The 24,978-nt window shown below is 63.0% G+C and overlaps 9 protein-coding genes across 9 annotated transcripts; 6 read left to right on the top strand and 3 right to left on the bottom strand.

Moving 5' to 3' along the window:
• Nucleotides 1-804: 804 nt before the first annotated feature.
• On the top strand, nucleotides 805-3,630 carry JCM10292_000306 (uncharacterized protein; the record flags this gene model as incomplete). The annotated part of the gene is made up of 12 exons (XM_076650569.1): nucleotides 805-1,014; nucleotides 1,385-1,395; nucleotides 1,462-1,633; nucleotides 1,722-1,838; nucleotides 1,953-2,108; nucleotides 2,219-2,300; nucleotides 2,363-2,571; nucleotides 2,670-2,838; nucleotides 2,919-3,112; nucleotides 3,192-3,242; nucleotides 3,304-3,402; nucleotides 3,463-3,630. 12 exons carry the CDS (start codon nucleotides 805-807, stop codon nucleotides 3,628-3,630), a joined length of 1,638 nt encoding a protein of 545 aa, XP_076503901.1.
• Nucleotides 3,631-4,126: 496 nt separating this feature from the next.
• JCM10292_000305 (uncharacterized protein) lies at nucleotides 4,127-6,791 on the top strand (the record flags this gene model as incomplete). Its single annotated transcript, XM_076650568.1, has 10 exons — nucleotides 4,127-4,226; nucleotides 4,371-4,600; nucleotides 4,653-4,841; nucleotides 4,902-4,975; nucleotides 5,034-5,209; nucleotides 5,262-5,470; nucleotides 5,534-5,622; nucleotides 5,682-5,806; nucleotides 5,863-6,542; nucleotides 6,603-6,791. The coding sequence occupies 10 exons, from the start codon at nucleotides 4,127-4,129 to the stop codon at nucleotides 6,789-6,791; spliced, it is 2,061 nt and encodes a 686-aa protein (XP_076503900.1).
• Nucleotides 6,792-7,319: 528 nt separating this feature from the next.
• Nucleotides 7,320-9,998, top strand: JCM10292_000304 (uncharacterized protein; the record flags this gene model as incomplete). Its single annotated transcript, XM_076650567.1, has 10 exons — nucleotides 7,320-7,494; nucleotides 7,577-7,707; nucleotides 7,762-7,950; nucleotides 8,016-8,089; nucleotides 8,146-8,228; nucleotides 8,383-8,594; nucleotides 8,656-8,744; nucleotides 8,800-8,927; nucleotides 8,985-9,676; nucleotides 9,729-9,998. The coding sequence occupies 10 exons, from the start codon at nucleotides 7,320-7,322 to the stop codon at nucleotides 9,996-9,998; spliced, it is 2,043 nt and encodes a 680-aa protein (XP_076503899.1).
• Nucleotides 9,999-10,383: 385 nt separating this feature from the next.
• JCM10292_000303 (uncharacterized protein) lies at nucleotides 10,384-12,820 on the bottom strand (the record flags this gene model as incomplete). Its single annotated transcript, XM_076650566.1, has 10 exons — nucleotides 10,384-10,497; nucleotides 10,633-10,704; nucleotides 10,764-11,165; nucleotides 11,232-11,418; nucleotides 11,607-12,025; nucleotides 12,082-12,117; nucleotides 12,175-12,206; nucleotides 12,264-12,333; nucleotides 12,407-12,473; nucleotides 12,534-12,820. The coding sequence occupies 10 exons, from the start codon at nucleotides 12,818-12,820 to the stop codon at nucleotides 10,384-10,386; spliced, it is 1,686 nt and encodes a 561-aa protein (XP_076503898.1).
• Nucleotides 12,821-13,401: 581 nt separating this feature from the next.
• On the top strand, nucleotides 13,402-14,609 carry SLD5 (DNA replication protein SLD5; the record flags this gene model as incomplete). The annotated part of the gene is made up of 6 exons (XM_076650565.1): nucleotides 13,402-13,860; nucleotides 13,920-14,054; nucleotides 14,112-14,194; nucleotides 14,249-14,331; nucleotides 14,386-14,458; nucleotides 14,513-14,609. 6 exons carry the CDS (start codon nucleotides 13,402-13,404, stop codon nucleotides 14,607-14,609), a joined length of 930 nt encoding a protein of 309 aa, XP_076503897.1.
• Nucleotides 14,610-14,917: 308 nt separating this feature from the next.
• On the bottom strand, nucleotides 14,918-16,458 carry JCM10292_000301 (uncharacterized protein; the record flags this gene model as incomplete). Its single annotated transcript, XM_076650564.1, has 8 exons — nucleotides 14,918-15,141; nucleotides 15,212-15,322; nucleotides 15,386-15,573; nucleotides 15,645-15,768; nucleotides 15,839-15,976; nucleotides 16,045-16,178; nucleotides 16,255-16,294; nucleotides 16,359-16,458. The coding sequence occupies 8 exons, from the start codon at nucleotides 16,456-16,458 to the stop codon at nucleotides 14,918-14,920; spliced, it is 1,059 nt and encodes a 352-aa protein (XP_076503896.1).
• Nucleotides 16,459-16,855: 397 nt separating this feature from the next.
• JCM10292_000300 (GNAT family N-acetyltransferase) lies at nucleotides 16,856-18,410 on the bottom strand (the record flags this gene model as incomplete). The annotated part of the gene is made up of 7 exons (XM_076650563.1): nucleotides 16,856-16,891; nucleotides 16,947-17,026; nucleotides 17,081-17,203; nucleotides 17,264-17,666; nucleotides 17,719-17,798; nucleotides 17,856-17,978; nucleotides 18,038-18,410. The coding sequence occupies 7 exons, from the start codon at nucleotides 18,408-18,410 to the stop codon at nucleotides 16,856-16,858; spliced, it is 1,218 nt and encodes a 405-aa protein (XP_076503895.1).
• An 814-nt stretch (nucleotides 18,411-19,224) lies between these two features.
• Nucleotides 19,225-20,288, top strand: JCM10292_000299 (CFEM domain-containing protein; the record flags this gene model as incomplete). The annotated part of the gene is made up of 5 exons (XM_076650562.1): nucleotides 19,225-19,446; nucleotides 19,515-19,584; nucleotides 19,679-19,883; nucleotides 19,957-20,068; nucleotides 20,175-20,288. 5 exons carry the CDS (start codon nucleotides 19,225-19,227, stop codon nucleotides 20,286-20,288), a joined length of 723 nt encoding a protein of 240 aa, XP_076503894.1.
• A 1,007-nt stretch (nucleotides 20,289-21,295) lies between these two features.
• JCM10292_000298 (uncharacterized protein) lies at nucleotides 21,296-23,320 on the top strand (the record flags this gene model as incomplete). The annotated part of the gene is made up of 1 exon (XM_076650561.1): nucleotides 21,296-23,320. The coding sequence occupies one exon, from the start codon at nucleotides 21,296-21,298 to the stop codon at nucleotides 23,318-23,320; it is 2,025 nt and encodes a 674-aa protein (XP_076503893.1).
• Nucleotides 23,321-24,978: the final 1,658 nt, after the last annotated feature.

The following is a 24,978-nucleotide window of genomic DNA, read 5'->3' as shown; positions in this document are numbered from 1 at the left end:
AGCGAGCAGATGCGGGCAGATCAGTGCGATCGCCTGAGTAGAGGGAAAGGGCCGCGCGAGGCGAATCGACATCCGGGAATCAGTTGCAGCTCCCACCACGAGGCCGAGGGAAATCCAAGCCATCGGCCGTACGCCCTCTCCCTCGCTCTTGCTGCTCCTGCTCTTTCGCGAGCGACGCGGACAATGCTGTGCTGGCCCGTGGCGCACTCACGCTGACTCACTGTGCGATGAGTCAAAGGCGCTTCTCCTCGCGCTTTGCTGGCCCCGCCGGCTCTCGCTGGCCCCGGTCTGGCTGGCGCGCCACAGAGCCTACGTTTGCCGACCGCTCGCGTTCTTGACTGCTCACGTCCTGCGCTCGCCTCGCCTGCCCTCCAATCGTCCGAGCTAGCACACGCTGGGTGAGCGGCTCTCTCCTGCACCTTTCGAACCGGCCCAGGTCGGCCCGCTCGCCCTTGACTGAAGGCACCCGCTCGAGGAGCAAGAGTCGCGTGCTCGTACCGTTGCCTGCAAGCTGACCGCGCCCTGCCCTGCCCGCTTCTCTCTGCCCTGCGCTGCACTCGCTCTGCGTGCCGTGTCCCCATCCGTGCGCCCACCGTGCCCCCAACTTTCCGGGCTCCTCTCCCTCTCTCCCCTCCTCCTCGCCTCGTCGGTCCCGCACCTCCGCTCGAGTCTGCAGCTCTCGCGCTCGCTTCCACCATTCAGTCCTCGCTCACCTCGTCGGCGCTCCGCTCCCTGCGCCGCTTCCCCCGCTCCTCTGCCTCGTCTTCGTCCTCGCGCGCCTACCGCCCCAGCCCGCCCGCCAGCATGCCCCACAACTTTAGCAAGACCCAGGGCCTCCCCGGCGGTCCCGAACCCGCCTTTGTCGGCACCAAGGAGCTCCTCATCGAGCGCGCGCTCGCCCGCCTCCGCTCCATTCCCGACCCGCTCTGCAAGTACACCATGCTCGCCGCCCTCCGCGCCCGCAACCCGGACGTCTTCTACGGCCTCGTTGGCGGCAACCTCCAGGAGACTACGGTGCGTCCTCGCTCCTCCGCACGAGAGCGCCTGCGTGGGTCGCGCGACTCGCCCGGGGTCGCCCAACCGGCACGATTCTCTTTGGGACTGCTCATGTGGGGTCGAACGACTGAGATGACGGACGGAGTTTGTGCCCGGGCATGCGACTCACCAGAGCCGCCGACAACCCTGGAATGGGCTTTGCGTGCACTCAAAAGGCGCCGTAGAGCCGGCGGGCGACCTGCGCGGTGTCGAGCGGGTCACCCGCCGTCACTTGTTTAGCTCGTGCGACCGGCGCAGAGGCATGAACCGGCTCTGACAGCACTAATTCACACCAAAAGAGACGCTCGAAACTGAAGCTGACGAGACTGCTCCTGCGTACCCGAAACAGCCCATCATCTAGTGCGGCATTGACTTCTCCCCACCACTCGCCTCCTCCTGCTAATCACTCGAAACCCACCGCAACAGCACTCCCATCATCGGTCTCGCGTGCCAGAACTGGAGCCTGATCCACCCCCCTCCGCCCGAGGCGGACAGCCCTCTTCAGTCGCTCTACCTCTCATACTCGGACCTCGAGAAGCTCCCCGAGATCATCGCCAACCTCAAGACGGCGCTTCCGCACGACCAAATGGAAATTTCGGTGCGTACGCGTTTCGACGGATGTATCTTCGGGAGCACGACGGTCGTTCGCGGCAGCGTGCTGACTGTACCAATTTCGCGTTGCGCAGGTCGTCACGGACGGCTCGCGTGTCCTGGGTCTCGGTGATCTCGGTGTGGGTGGTATGGGTATCTCGCAGGGCAAGCTCTCGCTCTACGTCGCGGCAGGAGGTGTCAACCCGAAGGCAGTACGTCTCGCTTCCCTCGTCGTGTCAACCCGTTCCCGCCCCTCCTCTCCGGCTCCGCTTGCCACTCTCCATCGCTTGAGTACAAGGAGACTGACGCTCCGCGCCCCGCTGCAGACGCTCCCGATCGCGATCGACTTTGGCACGGACAACGAGAAGCTCCTCGCCGACCCGCTGTACCTCGGCCTGCGCCAGCGCCGCCTCGACGACGAGACGTGCCAGAAGTTCATGGAGGTCTTTATGAAGGAGATGCACAAGAACTTCCCCAGTATGGTGCGGTGATGCTCTCCTCGCATCCGTTGAGGCTCGCACCCACTTTGCGGCTGTCAACCGTAGGCGGCGGTCGCAATCGAACACTAACGATGTACACTTGCGCGGCACAGATCATCCAATTCGAGGACTGGCACACTACCCTCGCCTTCCCGCTCCTCCAGGACAACCGCGACATCTACCCCTGCTTCAACGGTTCGTTCGCCCTGTCCAGCTCCCTGTTGGCAAGCTTGTGCTGACACGTTACGTACGCGCAGACGACATTCAGGGAACCGGCGCCGTCGTCCTCGCGGGTGCGATCCGCGCCTTCTCGCTCAACGGCGTCGCGCTCAAGGACCAGAAGATCCTCTTCTTTGGCGCGGGCTCGTCGGGCGTGGGTGTCGCCGAGACGATCTGCAAGTACTTCGAGCTGCAGGGGCTGACGGAGCAGGAGGCCAAGGACAAGTTCTGGCTTGTCGACTCGAAGGTGCGTCGGCATTCCCCCTTCGCAAGGCATAGTGGCTTCCTATGCATGCGCTTCCTTCCTCTTGGAGACCTTGCTGACACACATTGTCCCCATCGCAGGGTCTTGTCGCGCACAACCGTGGCGACAAGCTTCCGATCCACAAGCAGTACCTCGCGCGCTCCGAGCCGGACGCGCCTAAGCTCCGCACGCTCCAGGAGGTCGTCGAGCACGTGAAGCCGACCGCGCTCCTCGGTCTCTCAACTGTCGGCGGAACGTTCACCAAGGAGAGTGCGTCATAACTTCTCGCTTCTATCAAGCGCTGTCCACTTTCGCGAGCCCTCTAGCTCACCCGCTTACTCACGCGACAGTCCTCAATCTCATGGCGTCGTACAACAAGCGCCCGATCGTCTTTGCGCTCTCGAACCCGGTCGCGCAGGCCGAGTGCACCTTCGAGGAGGCGGTCGAGGGCACCGACGGCCGCGTTCTTTACGCGAGTGGCAGTCCGTTTGACCCCGTCAGTTACAACAACAAGCGCTACGAGCCGGGTCAGGGCAACAACATGGTGCGTTGGTCGGACCTGACTTTGATCGCGAGCTGGTCGAGCGTAACTTGACTCGTTTCTCCTTTTCGTGACCTAACAGTACATCTTCCCTGGTCTCGGTCTCGGCGCCATCCTCGCACGTGTCAGCAAGGTGCGTCTTAACTGTCGCTTGTTCACTCTCGCCATCCGCTCATCATGCATACGATCCGCAGATCCCGGAGGAGCTTGTCCACGCCTCGGCAAACGGTCTCGCGCACTCGCTCACGCCCGACGAGCTCGAGCGGAATCTCCTGTACCCGGACATCGAGCGCGTGCGTCTCCTTCGCTTTTCCGCATCCAGCGCGCCCCCCTGACCCGTTTTCAAACTGCAGATTCGTGAGGTCTCGATCAAGATCGCTGTCGCCGTCATCCGCGAGGCGCAGAAGCTTGGTATCGACCGTGTCGAGGAGCTGCGCGAGCTCAGCGACAAGGACCTCGAGACCTACGTGCGCCGCAAGGGCTACCACCCGCTCATTCAGGCCGAGGCGACCCAGGTCTAAGTGGTGCCGCGCTTTGCGCACAAAAAGGGACCTCTGCATGTTGACGGCGATGTGGGGAGTGTGTCCCGCTCCCGACGAGGTCGGCTGCGCGAGGAGGAGGAGCAGACGCTTAGGCTTTGGTTTCCCTGACGTTCCCTTTCCCTCGTTCTTTTAGCCTTTCCCTTTTCCTGCGTACCCGGGTCGGACGCGGTGCCGTAGATAGACGTCAGTGCAGTGCATAGGCAACCTTCACCGCGGATATTCGGACTCTGAAGACATAATGCGGAACGGCAGGAAGAGGTTCAACATTCTCGCTCGTTTCCCCTGGACGGCTCTGAGCGCTCGGAAAGATCTTTGCCGGGCAGCCTACGCGGTCCTTGCGCTCCGTGTCACTCTTCTGCGTAGGCACCAAGGTTGCGCCAAGGTGGACCTTTGCTCCCCCCACTTCGGCGTGATCGCCGCTCACACCTCTTCCCCTCACTTCACTCGCCTCGCACGCCCAGCAGAAGGCGCAGCGATGTCGAAGCGTACCTCGAGGGCCCGCGTGAGCTACGTCGAGGTCGACAGCGACGTCGACATCGCTTCGAGCGACGACGAGGCGGTGCAGGGGAGGACGGGTGCGGAGTCGTCGATGAAGGCGAGAGGCTCGACGAGGGGAGTGGGAGACACGTACGGAGCCCGTAAACTCTCCTGCCTAGTTCCGGAGCCACTCTCGCCTTGATGGACCGCTCGACCCTGCTGACCTTTTTCGCTGCACGCAGGCAAGCCCGCTCAGCAGATGCAGCGTCCCTCGGGCGACATGGAGGACAGCGAAGAAGACGAGACTGAGGAGGAAGAGGAGTGGGAGGACGAGGAGGACCACAAGTTCAAGGTGGAGGACGACGAGTCGGACAGCAGCAGCGACGAGGACGACACGCCCGCCTTCATCAAGCCCGAGCCGTCGTTGAGCCTAGAGCGCTTCCTCGGCCTTCCTGCTGAGATGCTACTCGAAGTGAGTCCTCCTGCTCAGCCTGAAAGGGCTGCAATTGACTTTCCGAGCGCAGATCGTCTCTCATCTCGACACGGAAGACCTGATGCGCCTCGCCAGCACCTCCCGCTCGCTCCGTAAGGTGCTCGTGTCGCGCTCGGGCCGAATGTTCTGGACTACGGTGCGCAAGCGGGACGGGTACGACTTGCTCGACGACCTGGGCGAGATCGACTTTGCGCTCTTGCTGCTCGGGTCGAATTGCCAGGTGTGCTTGCTCGCTTCGCTCTTCTTCGCAGCACCAATTGACTCTTCACGTTCAAACCAGATTTGTGGGACATCCTACGCTGTCTTCTACAGTCCCGTCCGCATCCGCACCTGCGACGACTGCAGCAAGGAGCAGTATGTCCGCTCTTTGGCACCTTCCGCTACAGATTCTGACACCGCGTACGCCCTGCAGCCTGAATGCATACAAGCTCGTCAAGAAGGAGATGCCGTACCTGCACTGCCAGGCGGTGGACGCTTGCTGCTTTTCTCGTCGTAAGATCTCCTTCCTGCACAAGCTGGAGAACATGCTGAAGCCGGCCCTGCCGCAAACAGCGTGGGACCATGGGACCGTGGAACACGCCCGTGAAGGTGAGCTTGAAATAGCATTCCAGCGCATGCGGCGCTGACTGCACTGCCGCAGACCTCTACCTTCGTCAAGATCTTGTCGCCGTCTCGGAGCAACTTGAGGAGCTTGCGGAATTGGACGAGCAGGCGCACGAGTTCAACACGTGCCATCGGCCGCTATCGACGAGGTCGCGCCGCAACAGTCTGCAGCGCCAGCACTTGGCGGAAGATCAAGTGCAGCAGTTCGTCGAAAAAAGTCGCTCAAAGCGCGAGGCCGACAGCACGGTGTGTCCTCGTCCCCGCTCATTCGTCCGCAAAGGGTCGCTATTCACGTCTTGGGTGCTGTAGTACTGGAACAAGGCGATGGCGCAGAAGGGCGAGCTCGAGGTCAAGCGCAGGGAGGAGCAACGGGTCCAAGAGCGGAATGCGCAGGCTCGGTACGTTCCGGCCCCTACGCCGCCGCTGACGAATGTGTATTGACTCGGCTCGGTGCCAGAATCGAAGCGGACCTCGAGCAGCACCATGGCTGGACGCGCGAGCAGCTACGCGACACAAGCTACCGATGCCAGGGATACCTCCGCTATCTCAAGCCCGCTGTCACCCCGTCCGAAAATCCGAAGGGTCCGTCAAACGCTCTCCCATCCGCATAGCCTGTGCACTGACGTGTCGGCACGCAGCGTGGCGACGGTATCGCAAGGCGTTGCAGAAAACCATCGACGGACGCAACGCGATCAACGCAGCAAGTGCGGCTCGAGAACGTCGCAAAGACTTTCTCAAAGCCAAGTTCTCCGAATACGACGAGCAGGATGAGCGCTTCCAAGGGATCCTCCCCAACTTCTTCGAGTTCAGCCAGCTCGAGCCGATCCACGCGCTCTGGTACCCTCACGAGTCTCGCCTCAACGATTCGATCTGGCACAAGAAGAAGCGTACTGTCGACAATACGCTGCTTGACTTCGCTGAGCGCACGCGCGTCGACCTGATCCGCCTGATTACTGCGGCACGGACGGGCAGGACCTTCGGCAAGCTCTCGACGAACCCAGCCAAGTATCCGGCGCGCGAGTACGGCGACGCCTTTTTCGCCCGTCCCACCGCCCTGTTCGCCTGCAAGTCAAGCTGGGGAGCATACGAGCTCATAACACTGCCCGAGCGCCTCGAGCATGTGCGCGCGCAAGAGTGCATCGTCGACAGTGTGCGCGACGACATTTCGCGTCGCCAGGTCCTCGCAATCGAGGAGGTCATCGGGGCGGCAGGACTTGACGTCGACACCGTCACGCTTGGCGGCCTGGACGAGCTGTCCGGCACCTTCTACTGGAGCACCGGCAATAGTGACTTCTCGAGCTCTTCGTGGACGTCGACGGTGCGTTGCGCTCTGTCTACTCTACGAGGTGGAGCGCTGACCTGGTTGCTGGCGACGCAGGTCCAGCATCTGACGAACAAAGCGCCGCTCGTCAGGATGAGGCGCGATGGCGAATCCGTCGACTTGGTCTTTGAGCCGGACAGCTCGGACGACGACGACGACTGCGACGACGACAGAGAGGATGAAGACGAGACCGACTTGGAGCGCTCGCAAAGCGACGACGATTCCGACGACAGCGAGACGGATTGAGGGCGCAAGTGAAGAACAAGGACGAGGGCGGCGTCGACTCGGGCGACGGAGGCGCGAGTATGCGCGAGATTGGTGCGCTCAACGGGAACAACAGCTTCGGTGCGGACGACGAGTCGGAGGATGGCGGCGACAATTTCGTCGGGCTTGAACACGAGAACGAGGCCGTCAAGCCCAAGAGTGGGGAGGTCGACGAGGTCTGCGGAGGACCCGCATGCTGTGCAATGTCTGTCTGCCTGTTACTCTGCCTTACTGCCGCAAGCAACGTGATGAACTGCAGCTTGAGTCGCAAGGAGAGCGAGAGACCTGAAGCGTGAGCTTCGACGGGGTTTCGTCAGATCTGCGCCTCACTGCGTTGCTCGGCGCCTCGGGCCACACATGAGGATTAGCTGCTACCGCCTCTGGGAGGCTTTTCAGGCGCGCCTGGGACGACGCCAGAATTGACATCTCGCGAGCGACTTGACCGTGATCGCCGCTCGCACCTCTTCCCCTCCCTTCACCCGCTTCGCACGCCCAGCAGAACGCGCAGCGATGTCGAGGCGTACCTCGAGAGCGCGCGTGAGCTACGTCGAGGTCGACAGCGACGTCGACATCGCTTCGAGCGACGACGAGGCGGTGCAGGGATCAAGCGGCGCGATGGCGGCGAAGACTGCGAGCGGTGCGGCGAAGGGCAAGAGCAAGGGACAGGGACGTATGACCGGAGCGCGTGAGTGCTCGACCGGGCAATACGGGCTGTCGCCGCCGCGTAGCAGGGTCTCGTCCCCGCTGACCCCCCTCGTCTCCACCAGGCAAGCCCGCCAAGAAGACGCGTCACCAGCCGATGGGATCCAGCGAGCCTGACGAGGCCCATGAAGACAAGCCGACGACTGTCTGGAACGTCGAGCTTCTCCTGAACCTCCCGGTCGAGCTGCTCCTCGAGGTGCGTGCCCGCTTCGCGTTGCACTGACGAGTTACTGACCGCTCCGTCCTGCAGATCGTCTCGCAGCTCGACATGAGCGACCTCATCCACCTCGCCAGCACGTCCCGCTCGCTCCCCCAGCTCTTTGTGTCTCGCTCGGGCGGCAAGTTCTGGGCAGCGATTCGCAAGAAGGACGCGTACAACCTGCCGGGCGACATGAGCGAGATCGAGTTCGGCTTGTTCCTGGCTGGAACGCATTGCGAGGTGGGTCTTTCGACCGCCGTGCTCGAAACCCACGACACAGGGAACTGATTTCTCCGTTCTGACAGTACTGCGGCGCGACGTCCGCCACGCCCTATCGCCATCTTCGAGTCCGCACCTGCTCCGAGTGCGAGACGGTTAAGTACGTACAGCCCTACGGGTGCTCGACCTGCCGCGCTCATGATCTATGGCCCACAGCCTCATCACGCACCACGAGATCCGCCGCAAGATGTCTCGCCTGCACAAGATACGCTCAAAGTGTGTCGTCGCGAGAGTCGTGCGTGCCGTGTCCGCACTCGAGTTGGGCTATCACTCGATGTTCACACTTGCACGCTTCTCCTGTCGCAGCCACCAATTTCCGCCGGACTGCCAATGGCGGTAGGCAAGACTGCCAGCGCGAGGTCGCAAGAGGCTGAACCCCCTTCGCCTGCACAGATCTTTTCATCTACGAAGAAGTCTCCAAGACGTCAGACCTGCTCGAAGAGCTCGAAGACCAAGACGAAGAGGCTCGCGCCGCGAATCAGTCGAGCCGTGGGTGGTCGACGAGGTCGCGCCGTAACAAGCTTAGCTCGAGTGAGCCTGTGGAAGAAGACGCGCTCCCTCGCTTCGTGACGAGCGAGCTTGAGCAGCGCAGGAAGGAGCGCGAGGTGCGTCGATCGAAGCCTTGTCGACGTCCTGTTGAACTGGTTGACCCCTTTCCGCCGCCAGGAGGTGCAGCAGCTGCTTGCTCGCGCTTCCGCGCTCCACCAGCTGCGCTGGAAGGAGAATTCCGAGCGCAAGCAAAAGATGGAACGTCTGTAAGGGACCTGCACCCCGACTTGACCCCGTGCGCCTACTGACCACGATGATCAGCCGCAAGCAGCAGCTCCTGTCGGCTCATGACTGGACGCAGGAGCAGCTTGATTTCTGGGATGGGTACGAGTCCCTCTCGCTGTGGCGCCTAAAGCCGGACGCGGACGACCCTTCGCAAGATCCTGAGGGTGCGTCTGGCCTCACGTCGGCTCGCGCGCGTTCGTTCTCACCGCGAACCCACGCAGGCTGGCTCCGCTTCCGTCAAGCACTCCAGGACCGCCTCGAAATCAGAGAAGCTGACCGCCGCGCCGCGCCTGGACGTGCGGCTCGCTCGTCTTTCCTCAAGGACAAGTTCGACGAACTCGACTGGCAAGATCCCCGTTTCGATGGCATCCTCCCGTCATGGAGCGAGTTCAGTGATTTCAAAGTCATCAAGGCTCTTTGGCACCCTGAGGACGCTCAGCTCGACGACACGACGTGGGACGAGCAGGAGCCCATCGTCGAGCAGGCCCTCATCGACTTTGCCGAACGTGTGCGCATCCACGCCATCCGCAACATCCTCGCCGCGACTTCGGGCAAGCCGCTCGGCAAGATTTCGTCAAGTCCCGCCAAGTATTCCCGCGATACGGACGACGAAATCTTCTTCTCCCGCGCGACGTCCCTCCTCGGCCACCGCCACTATCTCGTTGCCGGCTCTACGACGAGGCTTGTCACGTTCTCGACTCGTATCTCACAGCTCCGCGGCTCGAATCACCTTGCCACTACTGTCGGTTACTCGACCTCCCACCAGCAAGTCCTCGCCATCCGCATCGTCATGGAAGCTGCCGGCGTCGATCCCGACGCAGCTAGCAAGCAGGACCTCGATGATTTGCGGGGCGTCTTTGTCTGGACGGACGGGAAGGGGAAGGTGTGGAAGTACCAGTCATGGATGGACATGGTGCGCCGGCATCATCTCGTTCTCCCGTCTCGAACTCACCCTGCGCCCGTAGGTCCACGTCTTGATGTTCCGCGCAGCACTCGTCACGAAGAAGCGCGCGGGCGAGAAAGTCGACGTCGAGTTCGAGCCTGTCGAGGAGAATGCGGACGCGGTCGACGATGGCGCGGACGACAACGATGACGGCGGCGGCAGCAGCGAGCCGGAGGACGGCGAGGCGGACGAGGACGAAGGTCAAGACGAGGACGAGGGGGCGCAGGAGGAGGGGAAAAACGAGAACGATGTCGACGAGCTTGATGAGGAGGACGAGGACGACGATGCCTGAGGTCGCTTGACACACAACCATCCCTGCCTACTCCGTCATCCGTGCCGTACATTTGCCGCCTGCAGAACACACGCTTTCTCATCGTCTCGTAAGCGACAGTCCTGTTAGCGAGTGCCCGAGGGATCGCGTAGGCGTGCAGTGCGGGACCTTCGCAAACTCGTCCTCACCGCTGCCGACTGGTTGTCCTTGCCTCTCCGCTGCGCGCTGACAGCGCACGGCAGCCCGACAGGCTCAGTAAGATGGTGATGAAACGAGTTGAACGTTTGTGCGTAGTGTGATACAAAGAACAGAGAACCAGCGCCTCATGTTGGAGAGGCACGCCCATCCACCTCCCGCCGCGGACCCAGTACCGACAGATCCGTCTATGAAGTCTATGCGACGCGGTCTAGAAGAGCCAGTCGATGAACTTGCCCCATGCGGTGGTCGGGACGGGCGGGATGGGGAGAGAAGCCGGGTCGAGGCGGCCGGAGAAGAGGTCCATCTCGCGCGCGCGGACAAACTGCAGACGCGAACCACGAGTCAGTATGTTACATGTTTGTAGCACGAGCGGAAACGGAAACGCGGTCGAACGTCGACGGGTGCGAGGGAAAGCCCGGAGGCCGGCGATCAAGAGGAGCGGTGGAGCAAAACGTACCCGCGTGCGCTTGAACAGCTTCCACAGGAGGATGGGGACGATAAAGATAGGGATGCCGATGTAGGCTGCGATCTGCGTTTGCGAGAAGTGTCAGTCCACGTACGAGACCATCGCGGGGAGGCTGGGCGTACGAAGTCCTGCGCGTCCCAGTTGCCCTTGAGGAAGACGGAGAATCCGCTGACGAAGGTGACGATGACTGAGCCGATGAAACCGTACCAGGCGGTGAACGGCTGAAGGGGCGACTTCCAGGGAAAGCTGCTGCGATCCACGCCCTGAACCTTGCAGCCACGGTGGAAGCGCAGGTACGCTGCACACAGCGTTCCCCAGGCAATAAGACCGGCAATTGTGCTCAGATTTTGAAGCCACGCGAATGCCTGAGAGGCGCCACCGGACCCGAGAGAGAGGTAGGCGAGCGGGCCGAAGGCGAAAGAGAGGAGGACGGCGTAGTACGGCGTGCCGTGCTTGTTGGTGATACCGAACAAACTCGGGAGCTGTTTGTCGTGAACCATGGCGGTGATCATGCGACTCCCGACCTGTGAGGGGAGGAGAAGGCGTTAGGGGCGAGTCCGCGAGTTGACGCACAACCAAGCGGAACGCACCCAGCAGTACGAGTTACCCGCGGACCACGCCGAGATGAGGATGCAGGCGTTGACAATCGAGTCGAGGACAGGAATCCGGGCAGCCTTGATAGCGAGAACCCAGGGCGACGAATTGGCGTTGCCCGAACCCGACGTGAGGTCCGGGTTGCGCGGGTCGACGGTCATACCGATGAGGATGGAGCCGAGGCTGCAGACGTGCGTCACGTGTCAGTATGACGAGCAGCCGCAAGCCGAATTTCGAGAGCGGCACGAAGCTGATGAAGCCGCCTGCCCACGGTCCGGTCGACGTGCTCCCTCATAGGCAGACTTCAGACTCACATGTCTGCAAAACCAAAAAGTCAGTGACGAGCCTCAACACATCGGAGATTCCGCAACGTACAGAAGAAGCCGATGCGGGCGGTAACGCGGCGCGCGGCCTTGGGAATCGAGCGGTGCGGGTTCTCCGCCTCGGCCGCCGCAACAACGACCGTCTCAACACCGATGAACGAGAACGACGCGTTGACGAAGGCAGCGAGGAAGCCGCAGAAGTGACCCGTCGCGCCCGTGATGCCGTTGTAGTCGACCCAGGGGCCCGGGTCGTTCCAGTAGCGGAACCCGATGCGGTCGCCGTTCGGCGCGCCGCCCAAGGTGATGACGAGCGAGACGACGACGAGGCCGAGGAAGCACAGGATCTTGACGATCGCGGTCGCGACCTCTGCCTCGCCGTAGAAGCGCACGGGGAGGAGGTTGATCGCGATGATGAGCGCGAGGCCGACGGAGATGACGACGGCGGGAGTGAGGTCGGTCCAGTACGACTGTGCAGGAGTGGATTGTGAGCGCGCGATGAGTGGGCGAAGAGGTAAGCACGTACGACAATGACGGCTGCGGCGGACACCTCGGAGGCGATCTATACTCGAAAGGTCAGCTATACGAGTAGCGTGAGTCAATCGTGACGCAGACATACGGCGATGGTGTAGCAGTAGCCATAGGACAGTGCTGCGAAATGTAGGAGGTAAGCAGAGGCTACACACAAAATTGAGAGGGACGACGCACCGAGCGAGAAGCCGACAGACGGGTCAATAAAGCGAGTCGCCCAGTGCGGGAAAGAGCCAGCGGTAGGGATCTGCGAGTGGAAAGAGTGATGAGCTCCTCCGCCACAATGAAAGAATGGCCGGATTGTCAAGACGGAGACTCACCAGAGTGCCGAGCTCCGAGATGCTCTGCATGACACACCAAAGAATCGAGCCGACGACGGAGTACGCACTGAGAGGCGACAGGAGCGGTCAGCGTGACGCCATGCCGAAGGAGGGGGACAAGACGCACAGGAAGAGACCCGCCGGACCCGACTTGGCGTAGGCTGCGCCCGCACCAATGAAGAGGCCGGTACCGATACCTCCAGAGAAACCAATGAAGGTGATCTGGCGGGCGTTGAGCTTGCGGGCGAGGTGTACGGGCCTGCGACCGTTCTCGCCGTTCTCTTCGCCGCTGTACCCGACGAGCGACCCGGGTGCGAGCTTCTCGACGTCGTGCTTGATATCGGAGAGCGAGGCTGCAGGTGCAGGCGGCACGGGCGGGGTGTTGTCCACCACGGGGATGGGCTCGGACGACATCCTCGGAGAAGTCGCCTCGAAGCGAAGGGAGAGGCGCGAAAGGACGGAGTGGCTGGCGCTGAAGCGAGCTGCTAGCTCGAGTGCCTCGTAGCTAGGTCAATCAGGCAGCAGTTGGTGAAGGGAGGGATCCCGAGCTGCAGGCAGAGCGAGAGGGCGATGGCGTGCCACAGGATTGTGAAAATTAGCTCGGACCCCAGAGAGCCTCGCTTCGATGCGGGGAGAGAGGGCCGAGACGGCAGCTTGCGACTTTCCCAGTCTCGAGCACGCCAGCAAGGGTGGCAGTGCACCTCAGAGCACGCGGTACAGCGTCCGCAAACGTCCGCAAGCTGACAGCAGGCCTCAGGAGGGAGCAGGAGAGCGACGGCGGCATCGCTCGGATACGCAAGCATGGCGCGAGAGCACACAAGCGCACGCGAGCACGCAAAGCAGTGCAGAAGACACGTCGCTGCCGAACCGGCAAGCCGTCCCAGGGTGGTGCGAGCGAGTGAAGCGTCGTGGCGGCGAACGAGACGCGACTCGACGCGATTGCGCCCGTCATCAGCTCGAAGCCGCTTCACCGCCTCGACCACATCGCTGCAGCCATGAGCCGCGCACAGGGCGCAGGGCGGGGCTTCTTCGACGATGACGACGACGACGCCCAGCACGACTCGCTCCAGACCAACGACTCGCTCGTCGCCAACGCCGCAGAGTCGCTCGCCTTCCCGCGCGACCTCACCCCGATCCCGAACCAGCAGCAGCCTTACAACGGCTACGGCGACGACCGTGGAAGCTCTGTAGACACGGCGAGTCGCGCTGGCGGGCGCATCTCGAGCGTGACGGGCGCAGCTGCCGGCAGCTCGGTGCGAGGAGGGTACGGCTTCGACAGCTCGAGGGGCGACAGCCCGTCCCTCGATGACATCCTCGGAGACGGCCACGCCAAGGACAAGAGCCGCGACGTCCAGAAGCTCCTCCGCGCGTGGCAGAACGAGTTGGGCGCACCGGAACTACTCGTCTTTCCACGAGACCTGGTCGAGAAGATCGTCAAGAACCTCGCACGACGGGTGCGCCTCGCTTCTTCCTCATTCATGAGATCCGCGACCTGACAAAGCCGCGACCGCAGAAAGAGCTTGTGCGAAAAGCGCAGACAACGTCGGGGCAGGACGACTCGTTTTACGTGGCGGCGAGTGTTGTCGCGACGGAGAACATGCGGGCGGCTCACGTCCTCAAAATGTTTACCCGCGAACGGATATGGAAGGTGCGTGCAGACCCGCGTGAATCGGAAGAACGGCATTGATCGTTGTCACCCCTGCAGCTCGAGCAATGCGCGGAGTACTACCTTTCGCAACCCGACGTGCACCAGCGGCTGTATCCGAACGAGATTGAGCATGCACAAGGGTGCGTTCTCTGCGTACTCTGTTCGTCAGTTGTGCTGACTTGGAAGTGAGACAGCTACGTGCGCCTCGTCAAGGCGTACCAGGATGCGTCCGCCATGGACGCCATGCCCGAGCAAGTCACGCGCAACCCACCACCTAGTGCGTCGTGTGCCTTGACTCGGAAGGACCCAGTTCTGACGCACCAAATTCCAGTGCCAACGCCGGACTTCTCGAAACCCGTCTTTTTCCGCGCCCGCAAGGACTGCTCGCCCGTTGTTCTCCCCGAGTACGTCCGCCCCCTGTTCTCTCAGTCGCCATGCTCTGACTTTTCGCCACGCAGCGGCGAGATGTTTGCCTTTTCTGCCGGCTCGCAGCACATGTGCCGCTACAGCACGATCCGCGCCTTGCTCGAAGCAGGCGATATCGAGCTTATCTAGATCTTCCCTGGCTGCCCTTCACATGTTGCTTGTACCATCACAGAGTCCGGGTGCTCTCCGTAAAAAAGGCAACCTACTGCTACATATGGTGGAGACACCCTCTCCGTTTCCCTCTCGACGAGAGCTGGCGAATCTGTCGCGCTGCTCGCGCGTTCCTCACTCTCATCGTCCGGATCATCGTGGAGACGGCACACACACACACAGGCGGCGTTGCGAAAAGCGAACCACGGACGACGACGACGACAAGCTACCCAAGACGTAAGAGGAAGGGCGGCCAGAACACACACGCCCCACTCCGAGAGACACGCCTAGCGCATGCCCTGCTGCTGCTCGAAGCACACGACCGAGCACTTCCACTCGTCGCGGCTCTCGACGGCCTGCCACGCCTCGCGCACCTCGTTCTCGTCAAAGCGGAACGCGCGCGTCGGCGCCTCGAGGCGGTGCTGCTCGGCGAACGAGAGGACGTCGCGCAGGTCCGAGTGCGTCATGACGGGCGAGCCGTGGAGCGTCATGCTCTTGGCGAGGATGTTGGCTGCGCGGACGAGCGAGAGAGTGAGCGGAGGTGGGAGGAAGGGAGGCGAGGAGTGAATTCATGAACGCACCGATGGGGACTTGCATGCCCTCGTCGCGGCGCGGCGACATCATGACGATCGTCGAGTGGTAGCGACATCCGTCGAGGAGCGCCTCGAGGCCCTCGCGCGGCATGTCGCAGCCTTTAGAGAAAGCGAGCGCAGGGTCAGTGACGCTCGAGGCAGACGAAAGAGAACAAGACTCACAGACGATGCCGTGCGCACCGCCGCGCTTCTTGAGCTCGTTGCGGACGTCGTGCTGGTTGATGCAGAGGACCTCGTCGTCCTTGAGGCCGTAGTCGTTGGCCTTCCACTTGTCAGAGGTCGCGACGAGGATGAGCTTGCGGCTCGTCTTGACCTTCTTGAGCGTGTCGAGCGCGAGGCGAGCGAAGCCACTGCGAGAAGGAAGCGAGGGAGTCAGCTGCAAGTCGACGAAAGGGGAGTGAGGGGAACGTGAGAGACGCACCCTTCGCCATAGACGACGATGACGCCGTCGCCCTTGAAGCCCATGCGCTCGTTGATTTCGCGCACCATCTCGCGCTCGTGCTTGTCCATGCGCTTCTCGGCCTCGGTGCAGCGGTGGTGGGCGGCTGCGAGAACAGGCGACGGAAGGTCAGTTTCGGCTCCTCGAATCGGCGAAGGGAGGGCGAAGAGACGCACTCCAGACGCGGCCGGCATCCCAGGTCATGGTGGGAGCCTGCACGAGGCGCTCGCCCTCGTGGAACTGCTGCGGGAGCCTGACGCACATGGCCTCGTTGGCGCGGCAGAACTCGGCGAGGCCGCCGCAGCCCGTGATGGCTGCCGTACGCGCTCAGAAGCGTCAGCCAGAGTATCTCCAGCAAGATGGAGGAGGGAAAGGCGCGCACCAGCGACGCGGTCGCCCTCCTTGAACTGCTGCTGGCCCTTCTGCGCAGTCTGAGCGACGACACCGACGACCGCGGCGCCCGGGATCAGAGGGTACTGCATGTCGGGGAGGAGGTCGAACTTGAGGAGCTCGTCGCTGCGCCGGGGGGAAGGTCGAGGTCAGGCTCCGGCTTCTGGGCGTCGGCCGCGAGGCGGGAGAAGAGTGTGCGCACGTCGAGCCGAGGCAGCAGGCCTGAGCCTTGATGACGAGCTCTGTGGGAGAGTTGAGCGTGTGAGTAGTGCTGCTCCGGTGCTGCTCCGGGCGAAGTGGACGCACCGTCCGAGTGAAGCTGCGGAAGCTTCGTCTCCTTGATCTCGAGCTCGCCGCCGCGCTGGGTGAACTGGGCGGCGCGGAACTGCTGAGGGACCTTCTGCATGTTGTTGGTGTGTCTTGGGGCTGAAGGATGCGGGGAGGTGTGGAGGAGAAGGAGGGAGAGGGAGGAGAAGGAGCAAGAGGCGGAGGTGGACCCGCTCCGTTCCCGTGACCTCGCGGCTCAGCGAACACCTGGCACTCGAACCGTCGCCTAGCGCATGCACTTGGTCGGAAAGCTGCGCGGACTCGCGCCTGGTCAGGAGCGCATACAGGCCGGCGAACGGCGATCAGCAGCATATGTGGTCAGAGCCGGTTGCAAGGCCATGCAGGAGCAGCGGCAAACTCAAGAAAGCTTGTGAGACTGCCCCGGTAGCGTGAAAAGCGAGGGACGAAGCGAAACGGGCAAAGAAATGTGTGGTTGGGAAGGCCCATCGTGCGAATGCGAGTTGCCGTGCAGATGTCTACTCTTGCGGATGCTCGTAGATCATGGGCCACAGCTGCGTATCGAGCGAGTCAGCAGGGCGAGGCACTGGAGGGGAGAAGGTCGCGTACCTTGACTTCCTTGTCCTCCTTCGCAACGAGAATGTCGGCGAAATGCTTAAAGCCCATGCGCTCGTACAGCGGCCGACCGACTGCGATTCGGGCACGTCAGTAGCAGCGACGACCACAACGGAAAGCACACGCACATTCGGTGGATTCTAACGTCACCGGCACACCGTCGCGCTTAGCGATTTGGAAGAGTTGCTCGACGAGCCTGCGGCCGATGCCGCTTCCCTGATCCTCGGGCAGTACCGACAGGATGCTGAGCGCTGTGGGAGGTCTGTGTATGAGTTCAGGGTTGACCAGACTCGCGAGGCGAGAAAACTCACACCAGTGCGCGAAAGGCACCTTCTTCTTGTGCTCGTCGAGTGTTCCGGCGAGGAACTCTAGCGCACGCTCCACGTTTGCGCCTTCGGGCCAGAAGCGCTTCTCGCCGCTGTTTGTGCGGTCCTTCTCCTCTGGCTCGTAGTGCGAAAACGCCAGGCCGACGTAGCGCTCGCCGCGCTTGGCGCACGTGAGCACAATGCGCTCGCCCTCCTGGTCGCGCTTGTGAATGAAGACGCCAAAGCGCTGGATGAAGAAGGATTCGCCGGCTTCCGGCGTGACATCGGAGTAGGCGTACTGCATGACGGCCGTCGGGCCGAAAGCGCGATTATGCAGCGGGGCAAGGTAGGGCAGGTCGACGAGGTTGACCGGATGGAAAGTGAGAGCCGGTCGGCGCATAGGCCAAAGCTGCCGAAGGGCAAGTGAGCAGAGACGTCTCGAGCAACAGGGCGGGACGCACAATGAGGTCCGGATCCGCCTTCGCTTTGATGGGCTCGCCAAACATTTCGAATTGCGCTCGGCGGTACAGTGGGATGCCGACTGCGTTAAATGGGACGCTCAGCAGGGTGGCACAACGCAGAAGCGACCCTGACGCACCGGCTGACGATTCGAGGTAGACGTCTACGCCGTCATCATCCGCCCTCATGCATCCCCACCGCAGCAGCGCCGAGCCGGCACCCGTCCGTTGGAAGCGCGGATCCGTCCCAAGCAGTTGCAGATCTGCCAACTCGGAGAATGAGCGCAAAGGTCGGGTTGCGAGAAAGTTGAGGGGAACGGACGGTAGTGCGGCTCCTTGATCCCCAGATCCAGCTGGCCGAAGAGGTCCCTCGCAAGCTCGAGAATTGTTCCCGCAGGATAGCGCTTCTCCTCCTTCGTCTGAGCCTCCTCAGGCGACTCTGTCGGCTCCTCGTAGGGATGCGGAAGCTCCCACAGGGCGAATGCGACGATCTCGTCGCCGACAACCGCCTTGTAGACTGCTTGGTGATTGCTGTCGAGGGCCCTCTGGAGGCGTGCAACGGTCTGAGCGCCGTGCGCCTCCTTCGACACGTCGCGGAAGATGCGTTGGTGGATGAGCGAGTTCTCGAAAGCCGCCCACGAGACAGCAGCAATGCGCGGCAGGTCCGCAGGCCCAGCTGGCGATACTACAGCCATCTTGGCAGCAGCAAGAGGGAAGCAGGAAGTGAAGGGAGCGATACCCGCGACACCGCATGGTCGGCCCCGCAGAGCCGAACGTTGGATTGACTGACTCGCGGCTTGACTCACAGGAGAGCCTATGTATGTATAGGCTCAGCAGCTCTCGCTGACGCAGTCAAACCGTGAACGTGCTCTGAGCCCTCCCCGCCCCATCGTCGCTGCTCCTGCACCGCCCCACCTCCACTTCTCATCAGTCAACGCCGACATCGACGAGCACGAGGTCCAGTAGCCGCGACCGCAACAGGAGCACGTTGAGCAGCACTGCAGATCCTGTCTGCCGGTCCCTGGTGTCCAACAAAAGTGTCGCGTCAGGTTCCCGCCCGAACCCCGCCGTCCACGCCAGACGCCGGCACGAGGACCAGTCGTCGGTGACGGCCCACAGACCGACACAGCCATACCGCATGCGCAAACGTCACCCGCTCGAGCTGCTCTCAGCGGCCAAGCGCTCAGCTGCGGCGTAGTCGGGTCGCTCGAGCCTGCTCGCTCACCTCTCCTAACCGCTGCTTCCACGAAGCCGCGTCACGATTGGCCTCCGGTACGCAGCTGCCGGAGCACGAGGCTATTACTAATGCGTCAGTCGCTTCGAGCGCAGCTTCGAGTTGTCCTGCTTTTGGTCTTGCTGTTCGTCGCTCTGCCTTCCCGCTCCTCTTTATCCTTTTCTGGCTCTTCCTTCATCCCCAAGCTCCAGACGACCAGGTGTGTCTAGCCTGATCTTCCTCAGACCTGCCGAGACTGAACCGCAATGCGGCTCTGCGCAGCTTCCCGCCGCACGATGGCCACCCGTCTCGCTCTCTCCTTCCTCGCTCTCACCGCCGTCTCGCGCGGTCAGGCTTCTCTCCCCGGCGACCTTCCGTCCTGCGTCACGACTTGCTACAACGCCAAGCTGAGCGAGGCTAGCTGGCTCGTGCCCGGCGTCGGCAATACCGACCTGGCCGCCCTCTGTGCGAGCGGAACCTTCGTCCAGGCTTTCCAAACCTGCCTCAGCGACAACTGCGTACGTAGACAGACTCGTCATGACTTTGAGACCGCCCCACAGTGCTGATCGATGCCTTTCACGCATAGAACGACCAAGACAGCTCGACTGGCCAGAGCCTCTTCTCGCAAGTCTGCTCTGCCCAAGCAACGGCGACGTGTACGCGTGTTTCAGCTTGATCCCGAAACAGGCGCTCTGACTGTGTACATCTGCGCATAACCTTGACTGACCAACTCTGCCATCACCACGACAGCCATTGCCGGTGAGGCGTCTTCGACCCTCTCTGACCTCGCCTCGTCCGCCTCGTCCGCCTTCGCCGAAGCCACTTCCGAAGCCTCGTCGATCCTTGCGACTGCCATTACCGCGACGGAGGTAGGCGCGCTGTCGAGCGCTTCGGCCGAAGTGCTGTCCAGCCTCGAATCCGTTTCGTCGCGCCTCAGCGATGAGCTCGCCAGCCGGTACGCTCCTTCTCACTTGCTTGTCACTCCTCACACGAGGAGCAATCATGATAGATTGTTTCGGCGCATGCAGCTCGTCGGAGATCGCTTCGGAAGTGTCGAGCCAGGTCGCGAGCGCGACTTCCTTCTCGTCGTCGTCCGGCACCAGCTCGTCCCCTACGGCCACGGGCACCACGGGCGCCTCGGTGCGTCTCCAATCTCCACTACACTTTCGGGAGGCTCCAGCAGTCACGAGCAGCTGGAATTCTCCTTCGCAGCATGTCTGCTGATTCGCAAGTGGCACGTGAACAGGGCGAGAACCAGGGCGACGGCGACAATTCCGCTCCGGCTCTGCACCCGGGAGCCATCGTCGGGATGCTGGCAACCGCGTTGGCTGCCGGGCTCGGCATTGGGGCGCTCGCCTAAGGACGACAGGGGTCTGAGACCCGCGCCAGCAGCGCCTCTCGTTCGCTCGAAAAGTCGAGTCTACGCCACTGTATTGTCTCCCATCGCCCCTCCCTCTATGTGCTCTCTTTCTCTATCTCTCTCGACGCTTCGCCCGAGAACACCTCTATGCCTTGCCCCTCACGACCCGCAACGACTGTATACTCGCCCTCCTGGAAACTTGCGCTGGAGTGCTGCATAGGTGCTGCCCTTCGAGACCAAGCAAGACAGCGTTGTCTCGCTCGGAAGGGGGCCCTGGCGATCCATGCCGTGCCCAGATCGACGCGAGCCGCATCTCGGCTTGCAAGCGCCGCTTCGAGGCTCTGGTTCGGGGGTTGGCCGCATCGACGAGGCGAGTGACGAATGCGCAGGTTCGGTAGAGAGTACAGAGCCGGTGCTACTGGCGCTGGCTCAACGATCAGAGGTCGACAAGTGCTGGTCGGTGTGCGCAGTCGGCTCGTCAGGCGCATCTCGCGCGTGCGAGGAACGTTGGCAGCAAGCACCGTCGAGCGCGAGCGCGGTCTGGCTCGTCCTCTTGCTGTGCGACTGCACGTAGCACACGGTCAGCTGCGCGGCCTGGCCAGACCCTCCGCCCCTTGCGGCACTCTCCCGCTTCGGCCCCACAACAGCCACTACTTCAGCAAACATCGCCCGCTCGTCGACTCTCACTGCTCTCTGGCTGGTTTTGGAGCACATCCCGAGCAAGGTGCGTGCACCTGCCTACCCTCCGCCAGCTTCGATCACGCCGCGGGACGAGCGCAGCAGCTCGGAGAAACGGGTCGACGACGGGACGCTCACCTCTTTCTTCCTTCCTTCTCTCTGCCCAGGTCACTCGAGCGCACCCGCCAGCTCGCTCGGAGGAGGCCGAGTAAACGTTCCAAGGCTACGGAGAGGTCCGCCCCTTCAGGCCCTCCGGCCCTCTGCACCTCCCACTGATCTCCTTCGACGTCTCCGCAGACTCAGCTTCGAGATCTCGTCCGCAGGCGGCCATGCCCTCCTTCGCCAGCCCTCTACGTCGACTTCGCTCGACACACAACCTCCGACCGCCCGCTTCCGCCTCCGAATGCCCAACATCGCCCTTTCGCGCTGACGGACCCCTCAGCCTTCCCAGTCTGCCCCGAGTCACCGCTGCCTCGCCTTCCAAGCTCAGGGCATGCCCCATCAAAGCGGGCTACGCTGCCATCGAGGGCTGTGATGCGGCCAGCAGGTCACGGGCGGATGACGCCGTCGTAGACGTCTTCTGCTGGACTCTCGACGAGCTCACGGAGGGCCAGCTCGGATCGTGGGAGTGGGTCGAGGTGGTGCTGTCTGACGAGCTGAGCGGTCGTGAGTCGTCCGACGAGTCGGGCGCGCCGCCCGTGTCGCCGCCGCGCGCTCTTCCTCCTCGCGTGGACTCGCTTCCGCCAACCGTCTCGACGCCGCTCCCGCCTGCGGGCGCGGCTCCTCCGATCAGACCCACTCCGCGCATTTCAACGAATGTTGCAAGTCCGCGTCGCCGCCAACGATCCGTGCGCTCCTCCCCCTCATCGTCCGGCCTCGACGAGCCAAACGACTTGTTCCACCCGTCGCCTTCGTTCCACCCGTCGCCTTCGCTCCCGTCGAGCACCTCGCTCTCGTCCCTGTCACCCACTACGAGCAACATCTCGACCGCCTCGTCCATTTCGCTCTCGCTCACGATCGCCACCCGAGTCGACGCGACGGGCCATCGCGTGCTTACCAGTCGAAGGAGGCAGACGATCCAGCCCGCCACGCCAAGTCCGCGCAAGTGTCACCGCAACAAGGCGGCGTTCGGGGTCGGCGAGGAGAGCGACGACGAGGGTCCGGGCAAAATCACATTGCTTGAGAAGGCCGACGTCGACGAGACTCTGTACGGGTGCAACTTGCCGGGGGTCGAGCCACTCGGTGCAGCGCTCGGCCTGTTCAACCTGGGCATGCGCATGCTCGACCCGACGCTGAATGACGTCGACCAAGCGACCGCCCCTCCCTTCCTCCCTCCTCGCTCGCCTCGACTTCACCCGATCCAGCCCTTCTCCGCCATCACGCCTACCCCGGTCGAGGCTACACCGCTTAGGCTCCCTCCTTCGCCCACTACGCCACGCCGTCGGCCGACCCTCGAGCATCAGCCGATCAAGGTCTTCACGCCGCCGCCGCCTCTCTACCCTCCCTCACCGACCAAGTCATCCACCTTCGGCTTGCCGACTCTTGCGCGCTCAAACACCGTGCACTCGACGAGCTCGTCTTCCAGCTCGCCCAGTAAGCGGCGCCACTCGCTCCAGCCGCGCAAGACACTGCGCCGTCTCTCCTTCTCCCGCGCCAGCGTGTCTTACGGTCCGCCCATGAGCGCCACAACGACCGTGTTCTCCTCGCCCACTCCCTTCGACGCCGTAGCGATGAGTCGACGCGCGTCGATGCCACCTCTCGTGCTCACGCCCTTGGAGCGCAACGCGAGCCGCAGCTCCGCGACCGGTGGCGGACTGAGCGTCCCGCCGAAACCCGGCGCCGGCGCGTCCTCGAGCGAGTTTACCGACTCGTCGGCGTCGCGCTGTACGGGTCTGAGCACGAGCGAGCAGCCGCTCCTGCCCTCGCAGCACGATGCCGAGGCCGCAGCGCCGGATCAGCCTCGTCGCGCGTCGCTCGTCTCTTTCGAGCTGCCGCCTTCGTCAACGCGCACGCGTACGCTCAGCGAGGATGCGCACGCGTACGAGCTGGCACCTTCCTCGGCCGCGGTCTCGACGTCGCACCCCCCACTCTCGCCGTCGTCCAGCTTCGTGCGTGCCCAGGCGCAGGCGCAGGGACTCTTTGCCCAATCGGCTGCAGGGACATGCGGAAGGCGGCACCAGCGCTCGGCTTCGGAAGGCGGCATGGTGCTTGGGCTGCACGACATCGGCGCGGCGCCTGAATGGACGGGAGCGCCGCTTCCGCCGACGCGCAAAGAGTGGATGGCGATGGAGGATCGCCTAGAGTGCGAGATGGAGCGCGGCAAGCTTGTCGTGCGTCTGTTCTCCTCTCGCTGAGCCGGCGGCGATTGAGGCTGACCATCCACATTCGCGCAGGTCGTCAACCCGGACTCGCCCTTCCCATCTCAGACAGACTCGCCCTCGACGACGAGATCCTCCGCTTTCTCTCCCCCATCTCCTGCACGCCCTCCTCGCCCGCCCAGATCTCTCGCGCGCCTCGGCGCTCCCAGCGTCGTCCCGGCGCACATCGCGCCGCAGCAGATTGGAATCGCCTGCTGAAAGGGCGGCGCTTCCCTCACGACTCGGACCGACCAACAGACACTTGCCTGCGCATCAGTACTCACTCATCGCCATTCCACGCCCTTCGCCATGACGAGTTGGGGCGGAAAGCGCCTGCATCGACCCCTCTTCTGTGTCATACCTTCAACTCGCTCGTCCCTCCTTGCCTCTGCCTTCTCGCTTGCCTTTCCTTTCCCTTCGCAGTGTTGCTGTACATACTCGCATGTTTCCTCGAGTGACGACGCAGGTCGTCTCGCTCTCGCCCTTCCTTCCCTTCCACTCGTTGTAGCTTTCTTCTCCCTCTTGTCCACCTGCCTGTCGTAGCGCTCCTTCTTCTCGTTCATGTGTCATGCAAGTCTGTCCTCGGAGCATCGTGCTACTATGTGCACCTCGACCGGGATCCTTGCGTCCCGGTTGCGTCCCGGAGAGCGGTCCCTCCGTCTCGGCCGTGTCTGGCTGCGACGAGCTCTTTCCCTCCTTCCTTACCCGCGTCTGCATCTGATCGTCATGCACGCTGTGCAGACTGGCGACGCGGGCCGCCTCGCGCACGGGGAGGTCTACTCTCGCACCCTCACCAACCTGCGCGACTTGCGCCGGAATCGTTTGTCGGCCTCTTCTCGCACCGTCGGCTCTGCAGCCGCCTGTGTGGTATTGCAGCGTCTCGCACAAGCCCTGCAATCTTCGTCCGTCCCGGCTACAGTCAACCTCGTCCAATCTCGCGCGGTTCCCCACTCCCCTCGCCAGGCCCCTCTTATCGTCGACTCGCCACCGCACCGGGCAGCACTGGCGAGGCTCCGGCTGCACATTCGGCTGCCAGAAATATCGCCAACCTTCTCCAGTACCCACCGCCTGCGACGCGACGCCAGTATCCGCCTCGTCCCACCCCGAGCCTCTCGCTTCGAGAAGGGACCAGCCTGACTGGCGCTCGGCAACCTGGGCAGCAGGAACAGGGGTGCGCACCTCTGTGGCGGCGTTTCGTCTTCCCGGGCAGGGTTGAACGGGCCGACAGCGCCGTCCGCCCCTCGCCGACGTTCTCCATCGCATTTTCCCGTCGCGGCAGATTCCTTGCACTCGCTTGCTGCTGCACCAGACACCGGGTCTGATCCTTACTGCTGCAGAGAGCGCACGCTTTGCTGTACCGGCACCTTTTCCGGGGTATGCGACGTTGCCGCGCTTGCTCGAACAACTTTTCCTCTTAGCGTCGACCCGCCGTCGGGGTCCAAGACCCGACGCCCCGCAGATGTCGGCCTCCCGCACCCCGATTGAGTACGGCGGGGCGTTCGCGCCAAAGCCCCGCCACGCGTCGCCCTCGCTTTTCTCGCTGCGTTGGTGGGCGCATCGACACGCCTCGGGCTCATCAGCTGGTCCCCCTCGTTCTTGGCACTAGTCGTCTCCGCCAACACGGACGTTTGCGCACTCAACTGCGTGAGGATTTT

The sequence above is a fragment of the Rhodotorula paludigena genome (assembly GCF_050403205.1).
Source record: "Rhodotorula paludigena JCM10292 DNA, Rt_paludigena_JCM10292v1_ctg37, whole genome shotgun sequence".
NCBI classification, from domain to species: Eukaryota; Fungi; Basidiomycota; class Microbotryomycetes; order Sporidiobolales; family Sporidiobolaceae; genus Rhodotorula; species Rhodotorula paludigena.
Note: the sequence above shows the minus strand (reverse complement) of the source record. Positions and strands in the feature narration are given on the sequence as shown.